Source organism: Onychostoma macrolepis, chromosome 16, assembly GCF_012432095.1.
Source record: "Onychostoma macrolepis isolate SWU-2019 chromosome 16, ASM1243209v1, whole genome shotgun sequence".
Taxonomy (NCBI): Eukaryota; Metazoa; Chordata; class Actinopteri; order Cypriniformes; family Cyprinidae; genus Onychostoma; species Onychostoma macrolepis.
This window is the reverse complement of record NC_081170.1, coordinates 8,853,687-8,876,365: the sequence shown is the minus strand read 5'-3', so window position 1 is coordinate 8,876,365 and position 22,679 is coordinate 8,853,687. Positions and strand designations below refer to the sequence as shown.

The window sequence follows — 22,679 nt, the reverse complement described above, 5'->3', positions numbered from 1 at the left end:
CCATAGTATTTTTTTCCATATTATGGAAGTCAATAGCAACTATATCTATTTATCTATATCTATCTATCTATATATCTATCTGTCTTTCTGTCTGTCTGCCTGTCCGTCTGTCTATCTGTCTCTCTTAAAAATGACAAACTTTGCTTTTCTATTTAAAAATTTGTTTCTTGAATTTCATTTATTGTATTCTACTTTGTATTGAAATTTTTAAATCACAATTCTTCATCCTGTTTTCTACTTTAAATCAAATGTATTAATTGAACTGCAATTTTAAAGGCATGCTCAATTCTGAATTCCATGCAGTCTGCTGTTCTGGGAACTTCTGCCAGAAGACCTGGAATTCTAAGGATTCGAGGAGCAGGTGAAAGTGAGTCTGCGGACCACATCGCACACGTACACATGAGTTTGCACATCACTCACCACTTCCCAGTGTTTATGTTCTGCTTATGCAGCTGACAGGCCCAAACCCTTGATTATCTGTCCTTAGCACAAGGCATAATCTTCATCCTCTCCTGTCTCCCCCACCAAACCTGATCCTTCCTGCTCCAGTACCACTAACTACCTCATGCACTGCTGTTTTAATCCCCTCGACTCCAAATAAGAGTATTTCATGACTCAACAGCCTATTCATTTGATCAGCTCCGCTCAATAGCTCATCACACCATTGCCTGCGCTGGGATCTCTCGTCTGTGAGGCTTATGGGTGGAGAATGTGATGGGATCAGGATGGATGAGAGCACGTGGAGCCATGTGGTCCACATTCTAATGCCTCATGGAGCAATAAGGTCCTGTAATAAAAATGTACCATGTCCCGTCTTCCCAGACAGGATTAGACAAATGTAGCACAGTTAGCATCCATGCAGCCATTTACGCTGACTACCTCCATGTGTGATATTGCAGACCTCACACATTTTCAGTTACCTCTGCTCCTTGGTGCACCTGCCCGGCTTCATTTCAGGTTGCTGACGGCTTCTCTCATCGGCCGTCGCACAGAGTGACCAAATGACCTCACCTCCTCTTCCCCGCTCCCCGTTAGAGCTTGTCGCTGGGACTAATTTATCAGAGGAGTAGGGGGCACAAAGAGGGGCTTTATTCTGTCCCCCTTCCCATATGAAGATCAACTCCCTTGGAATGTCCACCCCCCACATCGACAACCACAGACTAAACCATGTTTTATCCCTTACAGCTAAATTTACCAAAGACTACTCATTAATGAATAATCAAGAACAAAAAACAGCCGTTAAATCCCTGTAATCTGAAAAGCGACCTCCCTCTCCAGCGATATAAAACTGTGCTTTTCTAGAAGGAGTGCTCTAAAAGTTATAGCATTTTTCCCCTCTGCACCCATTGTGATTGATGGAGGAGCCACAACAGGGGAAACATTGGTCCACCTCATATTCTTATAAACATCAACACGCTGGTTAAGAAAAGCAGGCCTCCCCGTCCCACTGCCAGACGTGTAAATAAGCTTCCCTGTGGGAGAAGACAGAACCACTGCGCCGTGCAGCGCTCTCACGTACACCAGTAATCACCATTATTGTTTATGCTCCACAGCGCACACACAAAAATGCAGGGATTTGTCTTTATGTGGCCAGTGCTGCATATCAACTGAAAATGCATCTCAGACGGGCTAAAACAAAAGCCAGGCAGTGTATTTGCCTGTGTGCAGTTTGTGGCTCTTATAGCACTGACCCCCTCTAGAGGATCACAATGGAACTTCCTCTATTATGGCAAACATATGTACAGAGAAGTTCATTTTACAGAGATGTATTTTAAATATAGGATTCATATCTGGATAATATAGGAAACCTGAAATATAATATAATGTATTACAAGTACAAGTAAAATTAGATGTAACTAACTTTAATTAATTTGGTGTTGAGTAATCTTTTGGTTAAGTTCTTCTCGTTATAAATGTGATCTATCTATCTGTCCGTCCATCTGTCTATCTGTCTGTCTGTCTGTCTATCGAATTTTTCCATTCATCGAGTTCTCGAGTTTTGGAAAACGTGATATAATGAAAAAAAAAAAAAAAAAAAAGCGAGTGCTGGTAGCCCGTAGGGTGTCTGACGTGGGGGGCTCGCCCTCTAAATAAACTTTGGAGTTCAGAGAGGGGAAAGAGACGGCAGAGAGCTGAAGTCATCAGTTACCAGACGAGCACACGAGCTGAGAGCAGGCGAGAGAAAGGGGGAGATAGTGAATTGCTCAACCGTGAAACTGTGAGCTATCGAGATCGAATAGAGAAGAGCGACGTTTCGGTGACTCTTTAGAAATAAAGTTTCACTGAAAGTTCCTCGAGATGCAGTGATGAGGATGACGCGAGGACCTCCTACATGTCAGGCTCAATAAATAAAGTAACCTTCACACCTGGACGTGTCGTGCGGAATCACAGTGGGGAATACATACAGTCATTCAGGAAGACAATCCAACTTTATCGCCATGCCAATTTAATTTGATTCCCTCCTCCCCATCTTTAAGTTTTGCTTACAGTGCGCTGGATGGAGAACTAACACTTTCATTGTTTCCATGGAATGAGTGGCTCTCTCTTTGGATATCTCACAGTGGCACATATGTGGATTGCCTCCAATATGTTACTGCCGAATCGGCCCAGGTGCATTTGGGCCATTGAAAATTCTGTTTCTCTTGCGCGTGAGCACAGCTGGGGCTTCTGCCCGGTTTAGGAATAACCTATTGAGTACTGCACAGATCAAAGTGCGATAAGGGACATTGAAATTGACAGGACAAGCATCATTCCCCTGATTACTATGCAATTACAACTGATCTCCATTGTTTTGATCTTGCATTGTATGGAATACACAAACTCTCAGCATCACGGCTCCAGGCACCGGCTACACAAACGTAAGTTCTGCGCGCTGCTGATCTGGTGCTTTGCGCACACCTGCACCGTTTCTTATAATGCCTATTTGTGTGCATTGCTTTTTTTTTCTTTTTTCTTTTTGTAATCATGGTGTTTTTATATACATAATACATTTTGTCATTTTAAAAGACTTGAAAAGTTAAATTATTATTTTTTAAGTTAAAGTCTCTATTGTGGTCATGTTGATATAGGATAATTATCAGGTGACAGGACATGGTTAAGGTTTACCATGAGAATTTTTAACATTTTAATATTTTTAACATTTATTTCTTGACTGTTAATGTGCGTCACTATATCTTAAAACTCAAAAGCTAAAAAGAAAATCAGTAGATTCGATACTCGCAGTCTCTCTTGTGGTTCAGCATTTTTAACCATATGCAACAGAGATCTAAAGGAGTTAAGTATTTCTCAGCAGCTGGAAGATCTCATTTTTGTTATCGAAATGTATATGCTATTTTTTTCATTTGACAACTGGAGTATATCGCTGTTTTTCCCGTTTATATTTTGTGCCAAAAAGCCTGGGTTGCCAAGTGCGCCTTTTCCCTCAGAATTGTCGACTTTAAAACTGGCAGTGGGTAGATTTTTTGTGGTATGAGAGTTTGACTTTTCTCACCAATTATATTTATTTATTTTTACCAGGCAGCAACAGGTAAGGTGGATACTGTTCTTTTATGGAAATGGGCACACCAACTGTGGCTATGAAACATTACAGTAAATAGCGAAATAGTGTTTTTGAATTAAATACGTAAAAAAGGTAGTAGACCTTACTCAGGGAAGATGCCATATTTTATTTTATGCTGTTCACTATTTTTAATAATAGTTTAATATTTAGTAATTTGTTTTTTAGGAAACTTATGTTTTCGAGGGTTAGTACAACAACCCATTGTCTTTACCTCTGTCCCCACAGCCTCGTTTTCCTTCGCAAAAAAAAACAAAACAAAAAAAACAACAACAATATGGCCTCTACCCTGAATAAGATCCATATATAAAATAAAGCCATTATGGTAAAACACAGTTGTAGCCTACATTGTCCAAGGACCACACTGTCCAGTTAAAAGTGTAGAGGAAACTTTTTAAATAGTACAGTAAATGTAAATCAAGCTATTAAAACTTGATGCTTTTAAAAATTGAAAAACTCGTGAAATTATGTTGTTGTTGTTTTTAAGGGGCTCGGTCTAATTGGTGGTTAGGCTGATTTTGTTTGGCGATTGGGCTGTCTTTGTCACAAAGACCTGGCAACCCTGTAAACAGCGTAGTGTTGCTTGAGATGAGCCAGTCTCGGTGAAACTGCGCCTGTCACAAAATCGTTATTGTGATCCTCATGGTTTTGTTTTGATGGCTTAGTTTGAGGACAATTTCTCATTTTACAAACAGCTGCTTAGGCATCCTAGATAAACCTCTGGTGGGAAATGTTCCGTTGAGGTAAAAGCCTAGAAGACGCGTGAAAAGTGTTTCTTTTTACTAGACACTTGTGTGGTTTGATTCGGAAACAGAACTTATATCGGCAAGGGACACACTGCTGAATTTTGTGATTTAAAGTAGCCTACTGTTTTTAGGTTTACGTTGCAGTTCTTAAGTTACCTTCCATTAACGAGTAACGTTTCAGTCGTGCTTTACTTCATTGTATCGTGCTATCATTGTTGTGATAAGTGCGAATATGAAAGTATGAATGTGCAGACTACACCATTATATTAGCTAATACATTGTGCACTGCTCGTCTAGCATCAATGGCCAGTCCAGCGTCTTGTTTGGATCGCTCTCTAGCGGCCACTGCATAGAGAACCCTTCATAGTGCGCTTGGATCGTCACGCGCTTGTTGACTATTACTCGCTGAGATATCTGTAAGTTCAGTACTACCAGAAGCACAGCGCGTTTCTTGTTTTCTTAAAGTTTGCAACAAAGTTGAGAATATCCTAAAAAAAAAAAAGTTTCTGACGCCGGCCCACCATAATAATATATTATGAGTAGCCTGCGCGTTAAGAAGCTGTAGAACGTAAAGGTAACATGATAAGAAATTCCTAATTTCATTCAAAAGACCGTTTTAATCAAATGTATTACTGATGAAGTCAAGGCTGTGTAACCAAATACTCAGGATTGTAGGGGGGCCTGTGTAATTTGGGGGTCATGTCCCCCTCACTGTCTATGGTGGTTATGGCCCTGGATGAAGTGATTATATGAATATTTTTGGTTAACAGAGAGAGAAACAAAATTTTGCGAAACTCAGCTCTGAAACAAGCAATTCATGCATGACAGGCTCCAGAAATGTGTGATTGAGTATGATTTTTATTTTAATAAGCAACGTAATAGGGAAATATGACTTGAAAGGCACGGTTGGAATGACTGTATAAACATGGTCCAAATTAGTTGGTGACAAAGCCGGTTAGATGCAGCGGAATTGCTTTTGGTATCAGGGAGCCACAGAAATGCCATTGTGGCTTTGTGGCACTCACTGGGTTGTTTCAACTCTGATAGAAAAAATATGATATTACGGAATTCAAAATACAAAACCCTTATCCATCTTTTCTGTTCAAAACTTAGATGATGCTAGAATTGTGGACTGTGGTCAGGACATTGTCTTCAGCATACTAAGTATGTGCTCTCATGTGGCATATGAGAAAAATATGTGTCTAATCAGACTTTGACAGCTAATTAGTTCAGTACACAACTGCAATTTTGAATTTAAAGTGGGGATGGTTTGAGGTTATCTTTAAAGAGCAGAAATCTTTCACTCATTTCAGCATATTTTTTATCAGTTCACATATTTCAAAATATTAAGAGATGATATTAACTGATACGGGTGAGCAGGGAATTTTGGCAGACACTGCGAGCGACAGTGAAGTGTGACAAACGTGATGATGACGGCCATCCTATTGAATGCACCAGCTATCATCAGATGCTGCTAATTAAGAGACTTTGAAACGTTTGTGATGGACAGAAACTTGGGTGAATGACCTATGACTAATTTATCAGTTCACAGAGAGTGACCAAACGGTTGCCTGACCTCAAACATTTCCTGTCTTCTGTGTGTGCGTTGACAAGTAGAAGCCACAAGGCTTTGATTTGCATGTAAAATAGACACCTTTTAAATGCCAAAGAATTTGTAACATCTGATACTTATACGATTGGAATATCTTCTGTGTGTATGACTGTTTTGCAAGAGTGTTTTGTGAAGTGAATGTAATTGTAGTATACACTTTTTTGCAATGTGTCACAGAGGACAAAAAAGGTGAGGTTGACATTTAGTTTTGAAAAAGCAGCCTTTCAAGTAAATGGCAGTATATGGTAACTAATTTCCTTGTGAATAAACTCATGGCTGTGTTTTTTAGTAAAAAATTATCTTTGCTTGTGTGTGGCCTCCCCATGTTGTAAATATTGCAGGAAATTAATTGTGTCGTCCTGCTTCACCGACTCAAACCAGAAGTCTTTGGGCAATAAGCAAATGCGTTTGTTTAATGTCGATGTCTGACGTTTTGTTATTTAATTAAATTTTAACTGTGCCGCTTTACCGATAGATTCTGGGAATGCTTGCTTTTGCGGTCGTCGAGTTTGAAGCGTGGCGAAGCGATTTTGAACATTCAGATTTCAGGAGTGCTTGTGCGGTTGTTATGCAAGCCGACCCAAGGGCTGTGGCAGCGCAAGGGCAGGCAGAATTCCTCTGTGTAAAGGGTTCTGTGAATTAGAGAGCTTTGGCAGGAACACATGTGGGCAAATGGACAGCAGTTGTAAAGATTGCTTAGATATGTCAAACAGAATATCCTTGATCTATGGCAATCTGGCGGCCCAGAGTGAACTCTGGGAATCAGGGGAGGGAGACACAAAAAAAACAACAACGATGCCCTAGACCGAGTTCAGTAGTATGGAATGTAAGAGCAGGTTGAAAACATCTATCTATCTATCTATCTATCTATCTATCTATCTATCTGTCTCTCTGTCTGTCTGTCTGTCTCTGTCTGTCTGTTTATCTATCTATCTATCTATCTATCTGTCTGTCTGTCTGTCTGTCTGTCTGTCTGTCTGTCTGTCTGTCTGTCTGTTTATCTATCTATCTGTCTGTCTGTCTGTCTGTCTGTCTGTCTGTCTGTCTGTCTGTCTGTCTGTCTGTCTGTCTGTCTGTCTGTCTATCTGGCTATCTTGGCATTCTTGTATTCAGCAAGGATGCATTAAATTGATCATTTCATTTTCATTTCATTTCATTTATTTAATCAGGGACAAAGCACATTAATAGTACATACAATATGTCAAATGCAACAGCATTTAGCCAAATTAGCCAACATGGCTAATTTTCATCTGTAGTCCCTATCATCAAAAGTGATAGTAAAAACATTTTTAAGGTAAAAAATACATATTTAAAACAAATAATGTTAATTTAAACTATGAATAGTGAAAAAACAGAAACAAGAAAGTGTAACCATCACAGCTGTTTTCAACTGTGTAATTATATTACTGGTTTTATTCTATTTTTATCAACTAAATGCAGTCTTGGTGAACATATGAGACTTCTTCTAAAAATGTTTTAAAAATCTTACCGACCCCAAACATTTAAATGATAGTGTGTATATATATTTTGAACATTGCTGTATATTGCATTGCTGTCTCATATTGCATAGTGGGTCAAAATAGCAAAAAGCCACTTTGTAAGTCTGTGCGTTACAGTGATGTTAGGAAACACCATTTCCCGCACTTTTTAAACTGCTTCCTTATTGTTCAGGCTTGCTGATGGTTAGAAGTCCTCAGTATGTAACATCCTTTCAAGCCGTATCATTTCAAATTGCATAAAAATGAAAGTATAAGCTTTTTTTAACGTTCTTCATTTAACCATACCTCACCATCATCCAGATGCTCTGAGACCGGGTCAGTCCCTTCTAAAATGCAGAGCCTTTAACCATCTGAGATTGACCTTTGAGAGACACCTGGAAGCGATTGACTTCAATCAAAGATGTACCTTGAAGCACCTTCCATTTTTTACCCTGCCGAATTTAGTGAGGTACTGCACTGTACTTTACAGTATGATGCGATTAGATCAGTGAATGTCTGTTCTTCTCACAGCAACTGTGAACTCAATCAGTTTTGACTTTTCAGTTCCCGAGCCAAAACAACGAGGCCATAGTGCATAGATATTATTCACAAAAAACTGAAGAAAATATTCTCTCAAATCCCCTTGAATACAGTCAGGCCTATTTCTCAAAAATATCAAATCTTCTGTCCGGAAGGTTGTGAGGGCGTATAACAGGTCAGCGATCAGCTCTATAATTTAAAAGTAAATCTTGTCTTAATGGATCATGCATTTGTGGTGGGCTGTTTCACTGTGTATTCATAGCTGGAGGTCTCCAGTGGAGACGAGTTGATTCCGCCTGTTTTTTTGTCACAGTGAGGCCGCTCTGTTTGCGCGCTTATGAACACAAAGGCTACTGTGCTGCCATTTGCGTGCAAACCCCGGTATGCGACGTGTCTCTGTTGATTAGTTTCTCTGCCGGGAGAATCCACAGATGACTGTGCTTCCTGTCGTGTTTATTATTACACTACATTATGGTCACTGTTGTAGCCTTAATTGATGGCTCTGTTCTTTCCTTGAAGAACCTGGAACCATTTAGTTGTACCCACCGTTCCTGTTTGCTCTTATAAATGTTGAGAATGTCCAAATAAATGCCAAGTATGTTATTTTTTTATAACTAGGTGCTGGCAGAAGAAGCAAGGCTTTCAGTTCGGTTTTCTAGCCTTTGCAAAAAATTTGGTTTCCTACACATTATATTAAGGCATTACATATATTTAATGTGAAATGTGAAACTGTTTAATGATGACATTTTTGCATGTGTATTTGCCACTTTTTATTCAGAGAAAGTGGACAGAGGGCAGGAAATGATGAGAAGAGTTTTCGCATTCATTTAGCTTTGCACATACAGTATGAGTACCACGAAACACAATGTGAAGTGTGTTTTTACATGCCATTTATCAGGGGGGTTTATCTGAAATATATTATTCCTCCACAACAGACCACAATGTTTGAGGTTGTTAACAGTGTTTTTGGGGAGGGTTATGTTTTTGAAGTCTGTTATGCTCATTTGTGATTTTAAGCAGCCATTACTCCAGTCTTTAGTGTCACATGATCCTTCAGATATCATTCGAATATGCTGATTTGGCACTCAAAAACTTTGGTCCTTCTTATTATAACCAATGTTGAAAACAGTTGTGCTGATTAAAAAAAGTGATAATATTCAGGATTCTCTGATGAATAGTTCAAAAGAGCAGCATTTTTTTTTTTTTACTGTAACTTTTGATTCAATTTAATCCATCCTTGTTGGATAAAAGATCTCACTGATCCCAAAATTTTAAACAGATGTGTATATATGTTACAGTAAATGACATTAAATATGATTAAACAACTCGCTACCAAGCACCTCAAACAAAACTCTAAATACCTTTCAGAGATAAAGTGCCACTAGTTTGGCAAACTTTGGCAATAAAACAGTGATTATTTGGTCCTCAAAAGCATCTATTAAATCTGGGCCCTTTACTATGGGTAAGTTACATAAAGTCAGACAGTCAGGTTAGAACTAGCCAAAACTGCAAGTTATCCCTTACATAAATAATATTGTAGCTTTGTACATGTATGTTTTCTAAGCACTATTGCAATGAAAGAAAGATTCACACCCGTGGTTTCACACTCCAGACAATACATAAATAGGGTGAGCATGCATCCTCTTTTTAATGTCCTGGAAAAATCCTGGCCTAAAATGTCTGGGTTTGGCTTTGTTTTCCATTTGTTTTCATGCTTGGGATCTACAGAGAACAGTCAAAGCAATGCAAATACACGTAGATATAATGTATAAGGACTGTATGGAGCACAAAGCTCAAAACATTTTAGGCAATTTAGAAATCCCAGTCAGGACATGCACAGGAAAAAGAGGACATATGGTCACCCTTATATAAATTATATATATATATATATATATATATATATATATATATTACACTTGTTAGTTCTGTACATTTGCATAAATCTTTTGTTGAGCACACGTTGTTTGATCCTAAAGTAAAATTGATGTTTCTACCACAGAGGGTTCAGGGGTGAGCTCCCAGGGATGCCAGGGAGGCTGTCAGACCTGCTCGGTTTACAATGGCTGTCTGACCTGCAAACCCAAGCTTTTTATTCACCTGGAGAGGGACGGGATGAGGCAGATCGGAGTTTGCCTGGCCTCCTGCCCTAATGGTTTCTACGGCACCCGTTCCCCCGACCGGAACGACTGCATAAGTAAGACACATGTTTCGCCTCAACTTCTCCTTGAAATATTTACACTACAGACGTCTTTATGTCTTAGTTACAGTAATAAAGCTATGGGCATTGACATGTATACTACAGCATTCCCTTCTCAGCTCAGGCGATGTGGTAATGTGTTCGTATCCTGTCTTCCAGAGTGTGGGTCAGAGTGCGACTCGTGCTTTAACAGGAACTTCTGCCTGCGCTGCAGAGCGGGCTCCTACTTGCACAAGGGCAAGTGCATGGAGAGCTGTTCAGATGGGCTGGTGCCCAGCGATACCAAGAAAGAATGTGTCCCTGGTGAGTGCCCAGTTTACAGTCACAGATATGATGGACTAATTTTTAGCATCCTTTCCTCCAGTGTTGGGGAAGCTCCTTTGAAAATGTAGCTTGCCAAACTATAAGCTAATCACAATTTCAAGTAGCAAAACTACAGCCAAGCTACTGTTTTGCAAAGTTAGTTACAATACAAGCTACAAACAAAAAGTAGCTAAATGCAAGTTACTGATTGTACGGGGTGATATATTATAAAATATCTTTGTGATATAATTTAGCATTTATTTAGAGCTGTATTTTTTTATGGCGCAAAAACAATTAGGGGTTTTGCATGAATGAAATTAATTATGGTGACGGAATCAAACTTGAACATATAAATGCATAGTACATCTACTAAAAACCTGAGGTGAAAATTTTGTACATAGTACTGGGATATGAATTTGTAAATACTTTTTTGTTAATCAATTTATTTAATCCAAATGAAACGATTCATTAGAATGAGTCAGATTTTCAAAGTGTATATATGACAGAGATAATCAGCTGAATGAACCAGTTCACTAGAATGAAGACCATTTGAATTGGAGAGAGGATCATCTGAATAAAATTATTCACTAATATGAATCAGACTTTCAGAGTCTACATATTGAAGAAAGGATCGACTCGATTAACTGATTTACTACAATGAATCTGACTTGGAAAACTACATATGAGCGAGAGGACAGTCCTAATGAACCAATTCACTGGAATTAATCAAATGATTAAAAGCTACATATTAAAGAGAGGACCATGTAAATGAAATAATTCGTTAAAATGAATCAGACTTTCCAAAAGGTACATATTAGAGAGAGGACAATCTTAATGAACCGATTCACTAGAATGAATCCGACATATTAGACAGAGGGCTGTCTGAATTAACTGATTCACTAGAATGAATCAGACATTTAGAAGCTACATATTAGATAGAGGATTATCTAGGATCGCCACTATAATAATTCAGACTTTCCAAAATTCATTCGGATGGTCATCTCTTTAATTTTCCAATTCTTTCCAGCACCACATATGAGATAGGGCTGTTTTGATGAGCATGTTTGAATTGATTTTCTCATTAAAACCAGCCAGGTGGTGTTTAGACATGCTACTCTGATACTCGATGGAAAAAGTAGTTTGTTAAAAGCTGCACTATCATGAAAATAGCTGAACACTCTTAGAAAAAAAAAATCTGTCCCACCTTAATTACCCTTACAGAGTGCATATCAGTACCTTAAAAGTACTTATTTGTACCGAAAAAAATATCTTTTTATATCTTTTGAAAAGGTTAGTAGCATGGTTACTTTTAGTTATTTATTCCCCAGTACTTCTAATGAAACTAACTGTGTGTGTGTGTGTGTGATGGTTTTACAGCATGTCCTGCAGAATGTGACTCTTGTCAGAACAGTGACACGTGTACGAGGTGTGCGCCGGGACACTTCTTACTGCACGGGCAATGCTATCACGTCTGCCCAGACGAGTTTGAGCCCAATGACTCAATGGAGTGCATCCCGACAGGTTAGAATCTGACATAACACCTGCTGTCAAAACTCAGTGCTGTATGTGTGTGGCTTCACTAACTTGTTAACTGTGTTTTAGTGCACTGTGAAGTGGGCGAGTGGAGCGAATGGGGCCCCTGCTCACGCTCAGGTAAAACCTGCGGCTTCAAATGGGGCGAAGAAACAAGGTCCAGGAAGGTCCTACAGAATCCCTCTCCAATGGGGAGCCCATGCCCAGCGACTTCTGAGAAGAGGGAATGCTTTGTCAAAAGAAGAAGATGTAAGTGGCTAATATAATTATTGATAAATAGACCCAATCATCACTGAAAATTGTAAGCTTGATCACTTAGAGGAGTAAAAAGCTGCATGATTTGATGTACTATGAGGTTGAGGATGAGGTTTGCACCAAAAAATTTAAACCCTAAGTATGAGCAATAATAATAGTGTTGTTTGACTTAGTGAATGGAATTACGAGTGGGCTGTTGTACCGTTTCCACTTTTATAGTACAAAAACATAGACTCTTTTTATTATCATATAAATGCTTGTTTTGTATCGTCAGGATTAAAATTATAAATGTAAGAGCCAGAAATATTTCCCAACTGATGCAAAACAAATACATGGAGCAGACTCAAGGATCTGTGCAGTTGTAAGCTTAACCATATTTGGACAATTATGTTTTGAATGTTTATTTGTGAAGTGGTATTTGTGGGACATTGCTGCTTTATGACAGACAGCAGGCCAACTCGACGCTCCATCGCTTTCCACCTCATAAACACTCAGGGCCTCAGCGCAGAGAGAGGGAACAGAGGAAAAATAAAAGGGGGTGGAGATTTGCATGTCAACTTTTCAGACTCCAAATGACAATGATATGGATTGATTTCACACACAAATTCAACAGAAAACACACACACACACACACACACACACACACAAAAACATGCCAAATATCGCTCTGCTCCAAAAGCTCTGTAGGCAACATTTTAAAGAATAGGCACATTTATGATGCAGATATATTTCAAGAGGATAGCGTTGCATATATACATGAAGTGTCCAGCATTCCATGTTTGTTTTTTCTGTTAAAGAGTTAGTTCACCCCAAAATGAAAATTCTGTCATTAATTAATCACCCTCATGTCGTTCCAGACCCGTAAGACCTTCGTTCATCTTCAGAACACAGATTAAGATGTTTTTGATTAAATCGGAGAGCTCTCAGACCCTCCATATACAGCAACACAACTGAAATGTTCCCAGGTCCAGTAACGTAGTAAATACATGGTAAAACAGTCATCAGTGGCTCAACTTCAGTTTTGCGACGCTACGAGAATACTTTTTTTTTGTGCAAAGAAAACACAAATAACAATTTACTCAACCATTCTTCTCCCCCGAGTTACGTCTTTCGCCATTTTAGAGAGTATCACAACGCATACGCACGCTTTCCCCGAAGCGTAAACAACGCTTAATGCGCAGATTCCGTTCATGTGTGAACTTTCCCCCGAACATAAACAACACTGGTTACGTCAAGTACGTTCTTGGGTACACTCCAAAATGGCGGAAGATGTAACTCGGGGGAGAAGAATGGTTGAGTAAATTGTTATTTTTGTTTTCTTTGCGCAAAAAAAAAGTATTCTCGTAGCGTCGCAAAACTGAAGTTGAACCACTGATGTTTCTGGACCTTGGAACATTTCAGTTGCGTTGCTGTATATGGAGGGTCTGAGAGCTCTCTGATTTAATCAAAAACATCTTAATTTGTGTTCTGAAGATGAACGAAGGTCTTACGAGTCTGGAACGACATGAGGATGAGTAATTAATTTTGGGGTGAACTAACCCTTTAATTAAGTGCATCATCCGGGTATTTGAAATGCACTTTTTTCCCCTGAATTTTCATTGTGAAAATTCACACTCATTGGGATGCATTGGGATGGGAGTATAATTTAGCATAAAATATAATTAATCATTGTATTAAAAAAAATGTAATGTAAGTTTGTAGTAAAATTAATTGAGTATAAAAAAAATTACCCAAAACATCTATTTATGCTTATTCAATTATTTGGTCAGCTATTCAGTCACTTATGAGTTTTTTTTTTTTTTGGTTTTTTATTTATTTATTTATTATTTTTTTGTAGGATGCAGGCTTTTTATGTAGACTTTGAAACAGAGCTTGCAACTCATCTTAGACATGTATTTTCCTATTCACCACCTCTTTGCTTGTGCCCAGAAAAATGTTTTGTTCCATGTCAAGTCAAAGTGAGGAGTTTTGTATTGATCTGCTGGGGGCCGCGGGTGAGGGGTGCATTTTATACACTGCTGGCTCGGTTATCGAACTCGCCCCCGCTTGTGATTACCCAGCTGCCCTAACTCCTGGAACATCAACTGCATGCTAATTATCTGCTGGGGTTCTGTCCTGTCCGTGTTTATGTTCCACATACACCAGCAGGGTCAGTGGTCCGACCCCCGCCAACTCAAAGTAATCCCAAGCCGCCCACTGACACTGATACATCCTCCTTGTCCGCCCCCCACTCCTGATACAAACACACACACATGCAACTGCTTTACTTGTTGTTACCCCAGCCAAATCCCTCTCCATTCTTCTCCCGTTACTTGTCATTTGTTTTTCTTTCGTGTTCTCTCTCTGACTAATCCTGACCTTTTTCTTACACAGCTTGTCCAAGCGCAGTCCTGCGTCTGGCCCCTGTCCTTTCACTTTCAGGCTTCATGACTCTAAATTAAACTCCTAGTGTCAACAAGTGCTCTTTTTTTCCACTGTTTTTTATTGATAATATATATATATATATATATATATATATATTGGAATATAATGTTGCAAAAATGTTCTTTTTATGTATTATTTTTTTTTAAAAAGCTCTTTTGAATTTTTCATCATTTTACTCAAAAGAATGCTGGAAAAAAGTATCATTGTTTCTACATAAACATTAAGCAGCACACCTGTTTTCCTAAAAATCAATCAATCAATGAAAAAAATAAAATAATACATAAATAATACATAAAGATTAATTAAAAATGAACAAATAAATATATATAAATATAAATAATTGTTACTTGAACACCAAATCAGCATATTAGAGTGATTTTAAAATAGAAAAATGTCATTTTAAATTAAATTTAAATTTGACGATATTACTGTTTTTACTGTATTTTTGATCAAATAAATACCATCTTGGTGAGACTTTACTGACGCCAAACTTTTGAATGGTAGCATACATATTGTGTATGCGTGTATGTACAGGTTTTACCTATATAGTAGATTAATAAATATACTTGATGTTTATTTCAAAATGTAAATCAGTTTTCTGTGAGGGTTAGGTGTGTAGTGGTTGAAAATATTGTTAGATCAGTATTAAAACAATACAAGTCTATGGAAAAAAAAAAAATGAAAATTAACTTGTGCATGCTTATATAACATTGTGAGTTTTAGTAAGAGCAGAATCTGGCATCCCAGCATCGTTGTTTTGTATGTTTGTGTGTGTGTAGCTCAATTGTCCACTGAACTCTTAGCCAGCTCTGCCCTGCACAGCAGCACCAACCTCCCTAAGGGAGAGCAGCTATACTGGGCCTTCAAAGCCCGGGCATTCCTCCTGTGGGACAAGCCAGAGCCCTTAATCCCAGCCTGGCTCCTACCAAAAGCCCCCGGACGACAGCACGCCTGCCGGGGAGGATGTGACCCACCCCACCCCCAGGGTTCATTAATGAAATTGTGCCCCACTGCACCACATCATATCCCCTTTCAACAATCCCCACCTGTGTCCTTAACAGCAGCAGACTGGGACGATTTGGGTTGTCAGGGTTGATTTTAGAGCGTTTCACCTTTTACTGACTGTGCAGCAGTTACGCCCCCCACTCTTCCATCTGTCCTGACACACTTTTCACCCTTTCATCTCCCTCCTCTTCTAAGATCTCCTTATTTTCTCCCCTCTCAATCACTCTTTCAAGAATAATGCATAATAAGAGCCAGACTCCTCATTTCATCTATGTTGAAACATCTAGATAGACACACAGAGACAAACTCGTTCCAAACCATTCCAGGCTTGCGACATATCTTAGAGGAGGATAGAGCTGCAATCCATTGATAATGAATAGATCCATTATCATGTGGCTATGTTTAGCTGTAGATAAAGCACCTGTAAACTTGTGCATGGATTTGACATTTTTTATTGCCACAAAGTAAAACAATTTATTTTAAAACTTTATATTCTATCACTCAAATGTTTGAGGTTGGTAAGATTTCTTAAAAGAAATTACTACTATTATTCAGCAGGATGTATTAAACTGAACAAAAGTGACAGTAACGAAATGTATAATTACAAAATATTTCAATTTCATATAAATTCTGTTCTTTCGGACTTTCTATTCATCAAAAAAGTTTCCACAAAAATATTAAGCACCACAACTGTTTCCAACATTGATAATAATTTCATGAACACCAAGGCAGCATATTAGAATGATTTCTGAAGAATCATGTGACACTGAGGACTGGAGTAATGATGCTGAAAATTCAGCTTTGCCATCACAGAAATAAATTACATTTTCAATCATATTGAAATATAGACCAGTTATTTTAAATTTCAATAGTATTTCACAGTAGTACTATTTTAATTGTATTTTTTGATCAAATAAATACAGCCTTGGTGAACACGAGAAACTTTTTTTCAAAAACACTGAAAATCTTTCTGACCCCAACCATTTGAACAGTAGTGTATATCTCAAAATTATGAGTTTATATCTCACAATGTGACTTTTCATTTTAAACTTTATCTACTTTTTAATATTTTAAATGCAATTTTACCCTGAGGCAGACCATAACTAAAGCAATATGTCACAGGAAAGAAAAATCACAAAAGAAACCTTAATTGGTTCTCCTGGATGGCAATGAGATTAAATGGAGAACAAATGAAGACTTTCCAGTTTCTCAGATGTTGCTCCTGAAAAAAAAAAGCCAGTAATCTCAAATGAGTCTCCTCCAGAGTTCAAGAGAGAACAATGTCTCAAACACTGCTCAACGTGCTCAAGATCAAAAGTCAAAGCTTATCATCACATTATTCCTGCAAAACCAAATTATCTGAGCAATGCTACCCATATAAAAATTTAACACTGTGTTTATACCAAATTACATGAATTGTCTCATTCATGTCAGAATTGACTATCTCCATTGGGTCTTGTGCCTGAGCTTTGAAAGAGCAACCTCTGAGCCATGAGGTTTTCCTGCTTCAGCGGTGGGGACCAGATGCTCAAGAACATGTTCCATCCCTGAGGAAATCGCTTGTATCCAAATTGACGCATGACAGTTTACTGAAAAATCTGACGGCCTTCCAGTTCTGAAAAGGTGACAGTAAACATATCCAAAATAATCACCACAGAGCTCTGGTCATGTTACGCCTTGGTTTATGGGAAAGGCAGAGGATTACACCTAATCCATTGATCTCCAAATCGTTACGACAAAGACAACAGTGTACGCAGAGGGAACTTCCTGTGTTTAAAGAGACAGGACGGCGAGAGGGGAGGTGATGACAGCGAGTGAAATGTGTGTGTGTGTGTGTTTTGCTCGGTCAGACACCGTACATGAGTCAGCCAATTCACAATGCCCCGTACAATCATAACAGATTTGAGCCAGCAGGAGGTTAGTTCCTCCTCAACTAGTTTCAGTCACAAAACAAGAGTCGTGCATCCTCAGGGGCGAGTTTATTTCGAGAGCTGGAGCTGCAATGGCCCCCTATCGCCCTGGCTGGACCCCAGGAATGTGTGGGTCAGTGTGGGTTGCAGCGGGCAGGGAGTCCGGAGAGAGTCTGGCTGATTAATAGAGCCCGCTTTGGGAGGGGGAAGCGGGGGAGAGGTGCTTGTCCACCTCAGCGCTTTTCCGATCCTCATCCGTGCCCCACCGATAAGCCTCTGACAATAATGGAAATTGGCTAGCCGTGAGCATTGAGCAACAGCGAGATAAAGTCATATTACCCAAATTTTTATTTGAAGTCTTTCTATTTTTGATGAGCTTATCGATTGTACGTTTATTCCGGTGTCAAATGTTCAGCTGGGTGGCTTCACCTTGGTTGTTCATCTTGACAGTTTTATTCCAAGGAGACGTACAGTACGCTAATTTTCCTGGAAGAAACCGGACCGGTTGCTCAAGAGCGCAGTGCTGATAAAGTTCTCTGACTCTGCATTTGATGGGTCACCCCCACCTTTTTTGCATTTCCACTGTCTAATTCACACAGAAATGAAAATGCAGTCATAATTCATTCACTCTCATGTTGTTTTGAAACCATTTGCTATTATTGTTTGGCGAATATTTTAAGAATCTTTCTGTGCAACGACACTTAAAGTGGCCAAATTGGGCAAAAAAAGGGCCAAAAACACTAGTTAACACCAAAAACGATAACCAGTGTTGGGCAAGCTACTTGGAAAACGTAGTGAGCTAATCTAACAGTTACTCTTCTAAATGAAGCTTAACTACACTAAAGCTACAGCCCTGGGAAATGTAGCAAGCTAAGCTACGGCAACATGGCAAAAGTAGTTTACTACAGCCAAGCTATTTAAAAAAATAAAAAATTCTATTGAACCAACATCATACCAAGTCAATGCTCTCTCAGTGATCAATAAAACTGTCAGTCAAGCAGATAGACAGGCATGTTCAGTTTAATTGTTTATTCAACAGCTGTTCCAAACCAATTTGGCAACATTCAGTATCAAATACAGGGCCGGATTGACCTCAAATTGTGACATAGGCAAAATAAATTTTCGCTGTCGGCCGGAAACCTCCTATTGGTAGTTGGTATTGTGGCTTTATTGTATACAGATACATTTATATAAATGGTAACACTTCACAATAAGGTTCAGTAGTTAACATTAGTTAACTAGTGTAGTTAACATGAACTAAGAATGAACAATACTTCTGCAGCATTTATCTTAATGTTAATTTCAACAAAACAAAAGTTGTTTGTTAACATTTGTTAATGCACTGTGAACTACAAATGAACGACTGTATTTTCATTAACTAACATTAAAAAGATTAATAAATACTGTAACAAATGTATTTTAATGAAATCGTATTGTATAGTGTTACCATATAGATGTTTAGGCCTACAGATAGGCTCTGTTTATTTGCATCGTTGCATGTGTCATTAGATATTAATATAAACATTTCAACAAAATCAAGTTCAAATACGAAGCTTTTGACCAGCGAATGTTTTTTTGTATTATTTTTTTTCCTGACTCGTGTCCCGTTTCCCCCAGTTTTCTGTCGCTGTGTGGGCGTTCAGTTTTTTTTCTGTTATTTGGCCAAAGTATCATATTATGAAAGATTCAGCGCTTCGCACGAGCTATTTGGCTGTGACTTAACAACAAATGCTAGAGAAACTCTTCTCCGCTCCTCAAAAAAAAAAAAACAGACAAAAAAAAAAAAGCATTAGCCTTTATAAATAGTGTTTTTTGAGTAAAGAAACCGCTGTACTTATTCAATCAACAGTTCTTTGTTTACCTTCAGACTGCAAACAAGCTGAGATGCTCCAAAACGTGCGCCGCACTTCATTGACGAGAGAGGCGGGAGGAATAATGAGGTTTGACTGACAGTTTGAGGAGCCAATGGCGTTACGAGCTTTAGTGTCTGTGGCGTCACTTACTGATCCAGGATCAGTGATCCGTAGCAGTTTTATTTCTATTTTGAGCTCGAGTTTCAGAATGCTTTCTTTGGATAATGTAACATTAGCTTTTGTTGACGCTACCGCGCTACTTGATCAAAAAAAGAGCTTAATTACCGAAAAGCTATTTGATTCAGAAAGCAGTGACGCTACCGCCACGCTACTGAGAAATGTAGTTAAACTAGTAGCGTCACTACTTAGCGACGCTACTGCCCAACACTGACGATAACTATAAAGATATAATGTTAACTATATTAGCGTCCACGCCAATGCACAATAACATTCTGTTTATTATATGTACACGCTGCTTGAGCCCTTTAAAGCAGGGTGGATTCTGATTGGCTGTCAATGTTTTTATTGCTCATCAGCTGGAAAAAAAAAATAGTTCTGAAAGTGATTCCAACCATATCGTGTCTCTGGTTGGTTATCAATATAGTTGTAGTGTGGACCTGACTTAAGTCTTTCTAAAGTTTTGTGTGAGAACGTGAAATTTAAGTTGTCCACTCCACACTAGGGCTGATTCATTGTCAACCATCATTTGACAGTGTGTAAGAAAGAATGAAATGGAAAAAGTTGTTGTACAAGACTGTCATCTTGTGGTAGACCAGACACAACCAGTCACACAATGCACCAGATGGCTCTGCTGTTTCACAACTGTATAAATGGGTCTTCAACCTGGATTCCATCAAACTCTTAATAATCTATGAAAAACACTTTTAAATGGAAGTGATGATTGCCGAAGGCATGTCTCCCAACCAAAACAGCGGAAAATTAAGAACAATGGTCATCTTAGGTTGAATGAGTAATGCCATCTGGAGCCGGAGAGAGATGAGGGTGATGGGAAAATCACTAAAGACTGATTAATAGAATGATAGAATGATTCAACACGCCTGCACGGCAAATAAATCAGCCCAGATGCCTGCCAAACTCTGACTGGCCAGCGTGATATTCACATTGTGTGTGTACTTCTTCCTGTTACAATACTTTCTCTTATCCCAAATTATTGTGCAAAAACACTGCAAGTACTTTTCCAGAAAAGTGTAAACATTGTGGTGCTTAAAAACCATTACTCATAAACATCCCGAACAACCCAACCCAAACCGTAAGCGTTAACATGTAACTTGTTTGTTCTGTGGATATGAATGATCAGAATAATAAGTCTCGTATGTTCAGCAAAGTTGCATTTATATGCTCAAAATACAGTAATCAGTAATATTTTGAAATATTATTACAATTTAAAATATTAGTTTTCTATTTGAATATATGTGGTAATTTATTTGTAATTTCTTCTTCTTTTTCTTAAAACATAATTTGTTCTTACGATGCCAAATCTGAATTTTCAACATCATTACTGCAGTCTTCAGTGTCACATGATCCTTCAGAAATCATTCTAATATGCTGATTTCCTGCTCAAGTGGAAACCATGATACACATTTTCAGGATTCTTTGATGAATAGAAAGTTTAGAATAAAAGAGATGAATTAGAAATCTTTTGTTACAATATAATGTAATGAACCTCATTTTTTTTTTTTTTTTTTTGAAGAGGCATGAACTATTACTTCTCCAAGTGATCAGATTTTTACCTGGTGAAAAAAAAACAAAAGAAAAACACTTTATATTTATATTTGTCTCAATAATTGTTGCAAAATGCTTCATGCTGTCACCATTTGTCCTCTCAGGTAAGCCAAAAGGTCAGCGGCGGGGAGAGAAGAAAAAACGCTTCAACCTGCAGGAGAAAGACAACGCCGAGGCCCGTCGAGAGAGGAAGAGAGAACGAGAGAAGGAGACGATCGACCGAGAGGATTCAGAAAGCCGGAACAAAACAGAGCACCGTCGCCGGAGGGACCAGAGCAGAGACACTGGAACAGTATAGAGAGATACTGTTCCTCACTGCTCCTCTGCCTTTCTTTCCCTATCAGTCCATGTCACCCCCTCACCCTCTTAACCCCTCGCTGAGGGGGTGTTGCTGCTACCTGTATAATTTAAACGTATACTGTATATGCACATGAGAGAGGGGGCGCTCGTCATCCACACCATTGCAGACATTGAGGACGCCCCGTAAACTTCAGAGGGCACCCTTCAGCCCCCCTCGCGCCCGGTCTGGTGCTGGATTGAGGCTGAACTGTGTAACGTGGGGCCGGGCATGTTCGATGATCCGTGGAATGTTTTTTTTTTTTTTTTTAAGGGGGTCCAGGTACAGCACTGTATCATGGTTTGAATGTAGGTTTTTGAGACATTAAATTAGACTTGTATAAACGTCTGTTTTTTTTTTTTGGGGGCTGAGTAAATTAAAAATGAGCATGCTTACTGCCACCGCGGACATTGCCTGCCGCCAGAGGCTGAGAGACTGCATGTTGATTGGTGTAAATGGCTTTCTTCATACTGGATGAGCAACAACACTCTCGCTGCAACGTTTTAGTAACTTTTGTTCAGTTTTCTCCGAGCAAAGTGTTGATTTGCCTGTCTGTATAAACAAGATCCGAGCTTTCCATTGAAGCCAGCTGACCAGAAATCAAAAGCACCTGTATGTCAAATAAACAATACTGAGTTTGTATTCGTTTGTAATTTATTGCCTCAACCAGCATAAATATACAGAAAACACAACAGTAGCCTTAAAGGTTTGGCGATACATATAATAACGTTTTCAAGATACGAATCTGTCACATTTTTCATAATTTTTCATTTATCCATATTTAAAGACAGTAACTACACTTCAATTTCTCTGTGAATAATAGTATTAATACACAATTTAAATGATAGTTTGGAATAATTTAGTTTTTTTACCTTTTCAAAGAAGTCTCTTATAGATGAATATTGTAAAATATTAATACAATTTAAAAAAAACTTTTCTATTTAAATGTATTTCAAAATATAACGGTTCCCACAAAATTATAGGCATCTTTTTTCAAAACAGTATATAATGTTTCTTTAGCACCAAATCAGCATATTAGAATGATTTCTGAAGGATCATGTGATACTGAAGAGTATCGACTGCTGAAAATTCAGCTTTGCCATCACAGGAATAAATTACATTCTAAAGTATATTCACAAACAGTTATTTGATATTATAATAACACTTCACCAATATTTACTGTATTC

The 22,679-nt window shown here is 38.5% G+C and overlaps 1 protein-coding gene across 1 annotated transcript; it reads left to right on the top strand.

The window, feature by feature from the left end:
* Nucleotides 1-2,126: 2,126 nt before the first annotated feature.
* Nucleotides 2,127-22,122, top strand: rspo3 (R-spondin 3). The gene is made up of 6 exons (XM_058748054.1): nt 2,127-2,858; nt 9,932-10,126; nt 10,289-10,432; nt 11,810-11,953; nt 12,035-12,214; nt 21,260-22,122. Exons 1-6 carry the CDS (start codon nt 2,765-2,767, stop codon nt 21,451-21,453), a joined length of 951 nt encoding a protein of 316 aa, XP_058604037.1. The 5' UTR covers nt 2,127-2,764; the 3' UTR covers nt 21,454-22,122.
* The last annotated feature ends 557 nt before the right edge of the window (nt 22,123-22,679 follow it).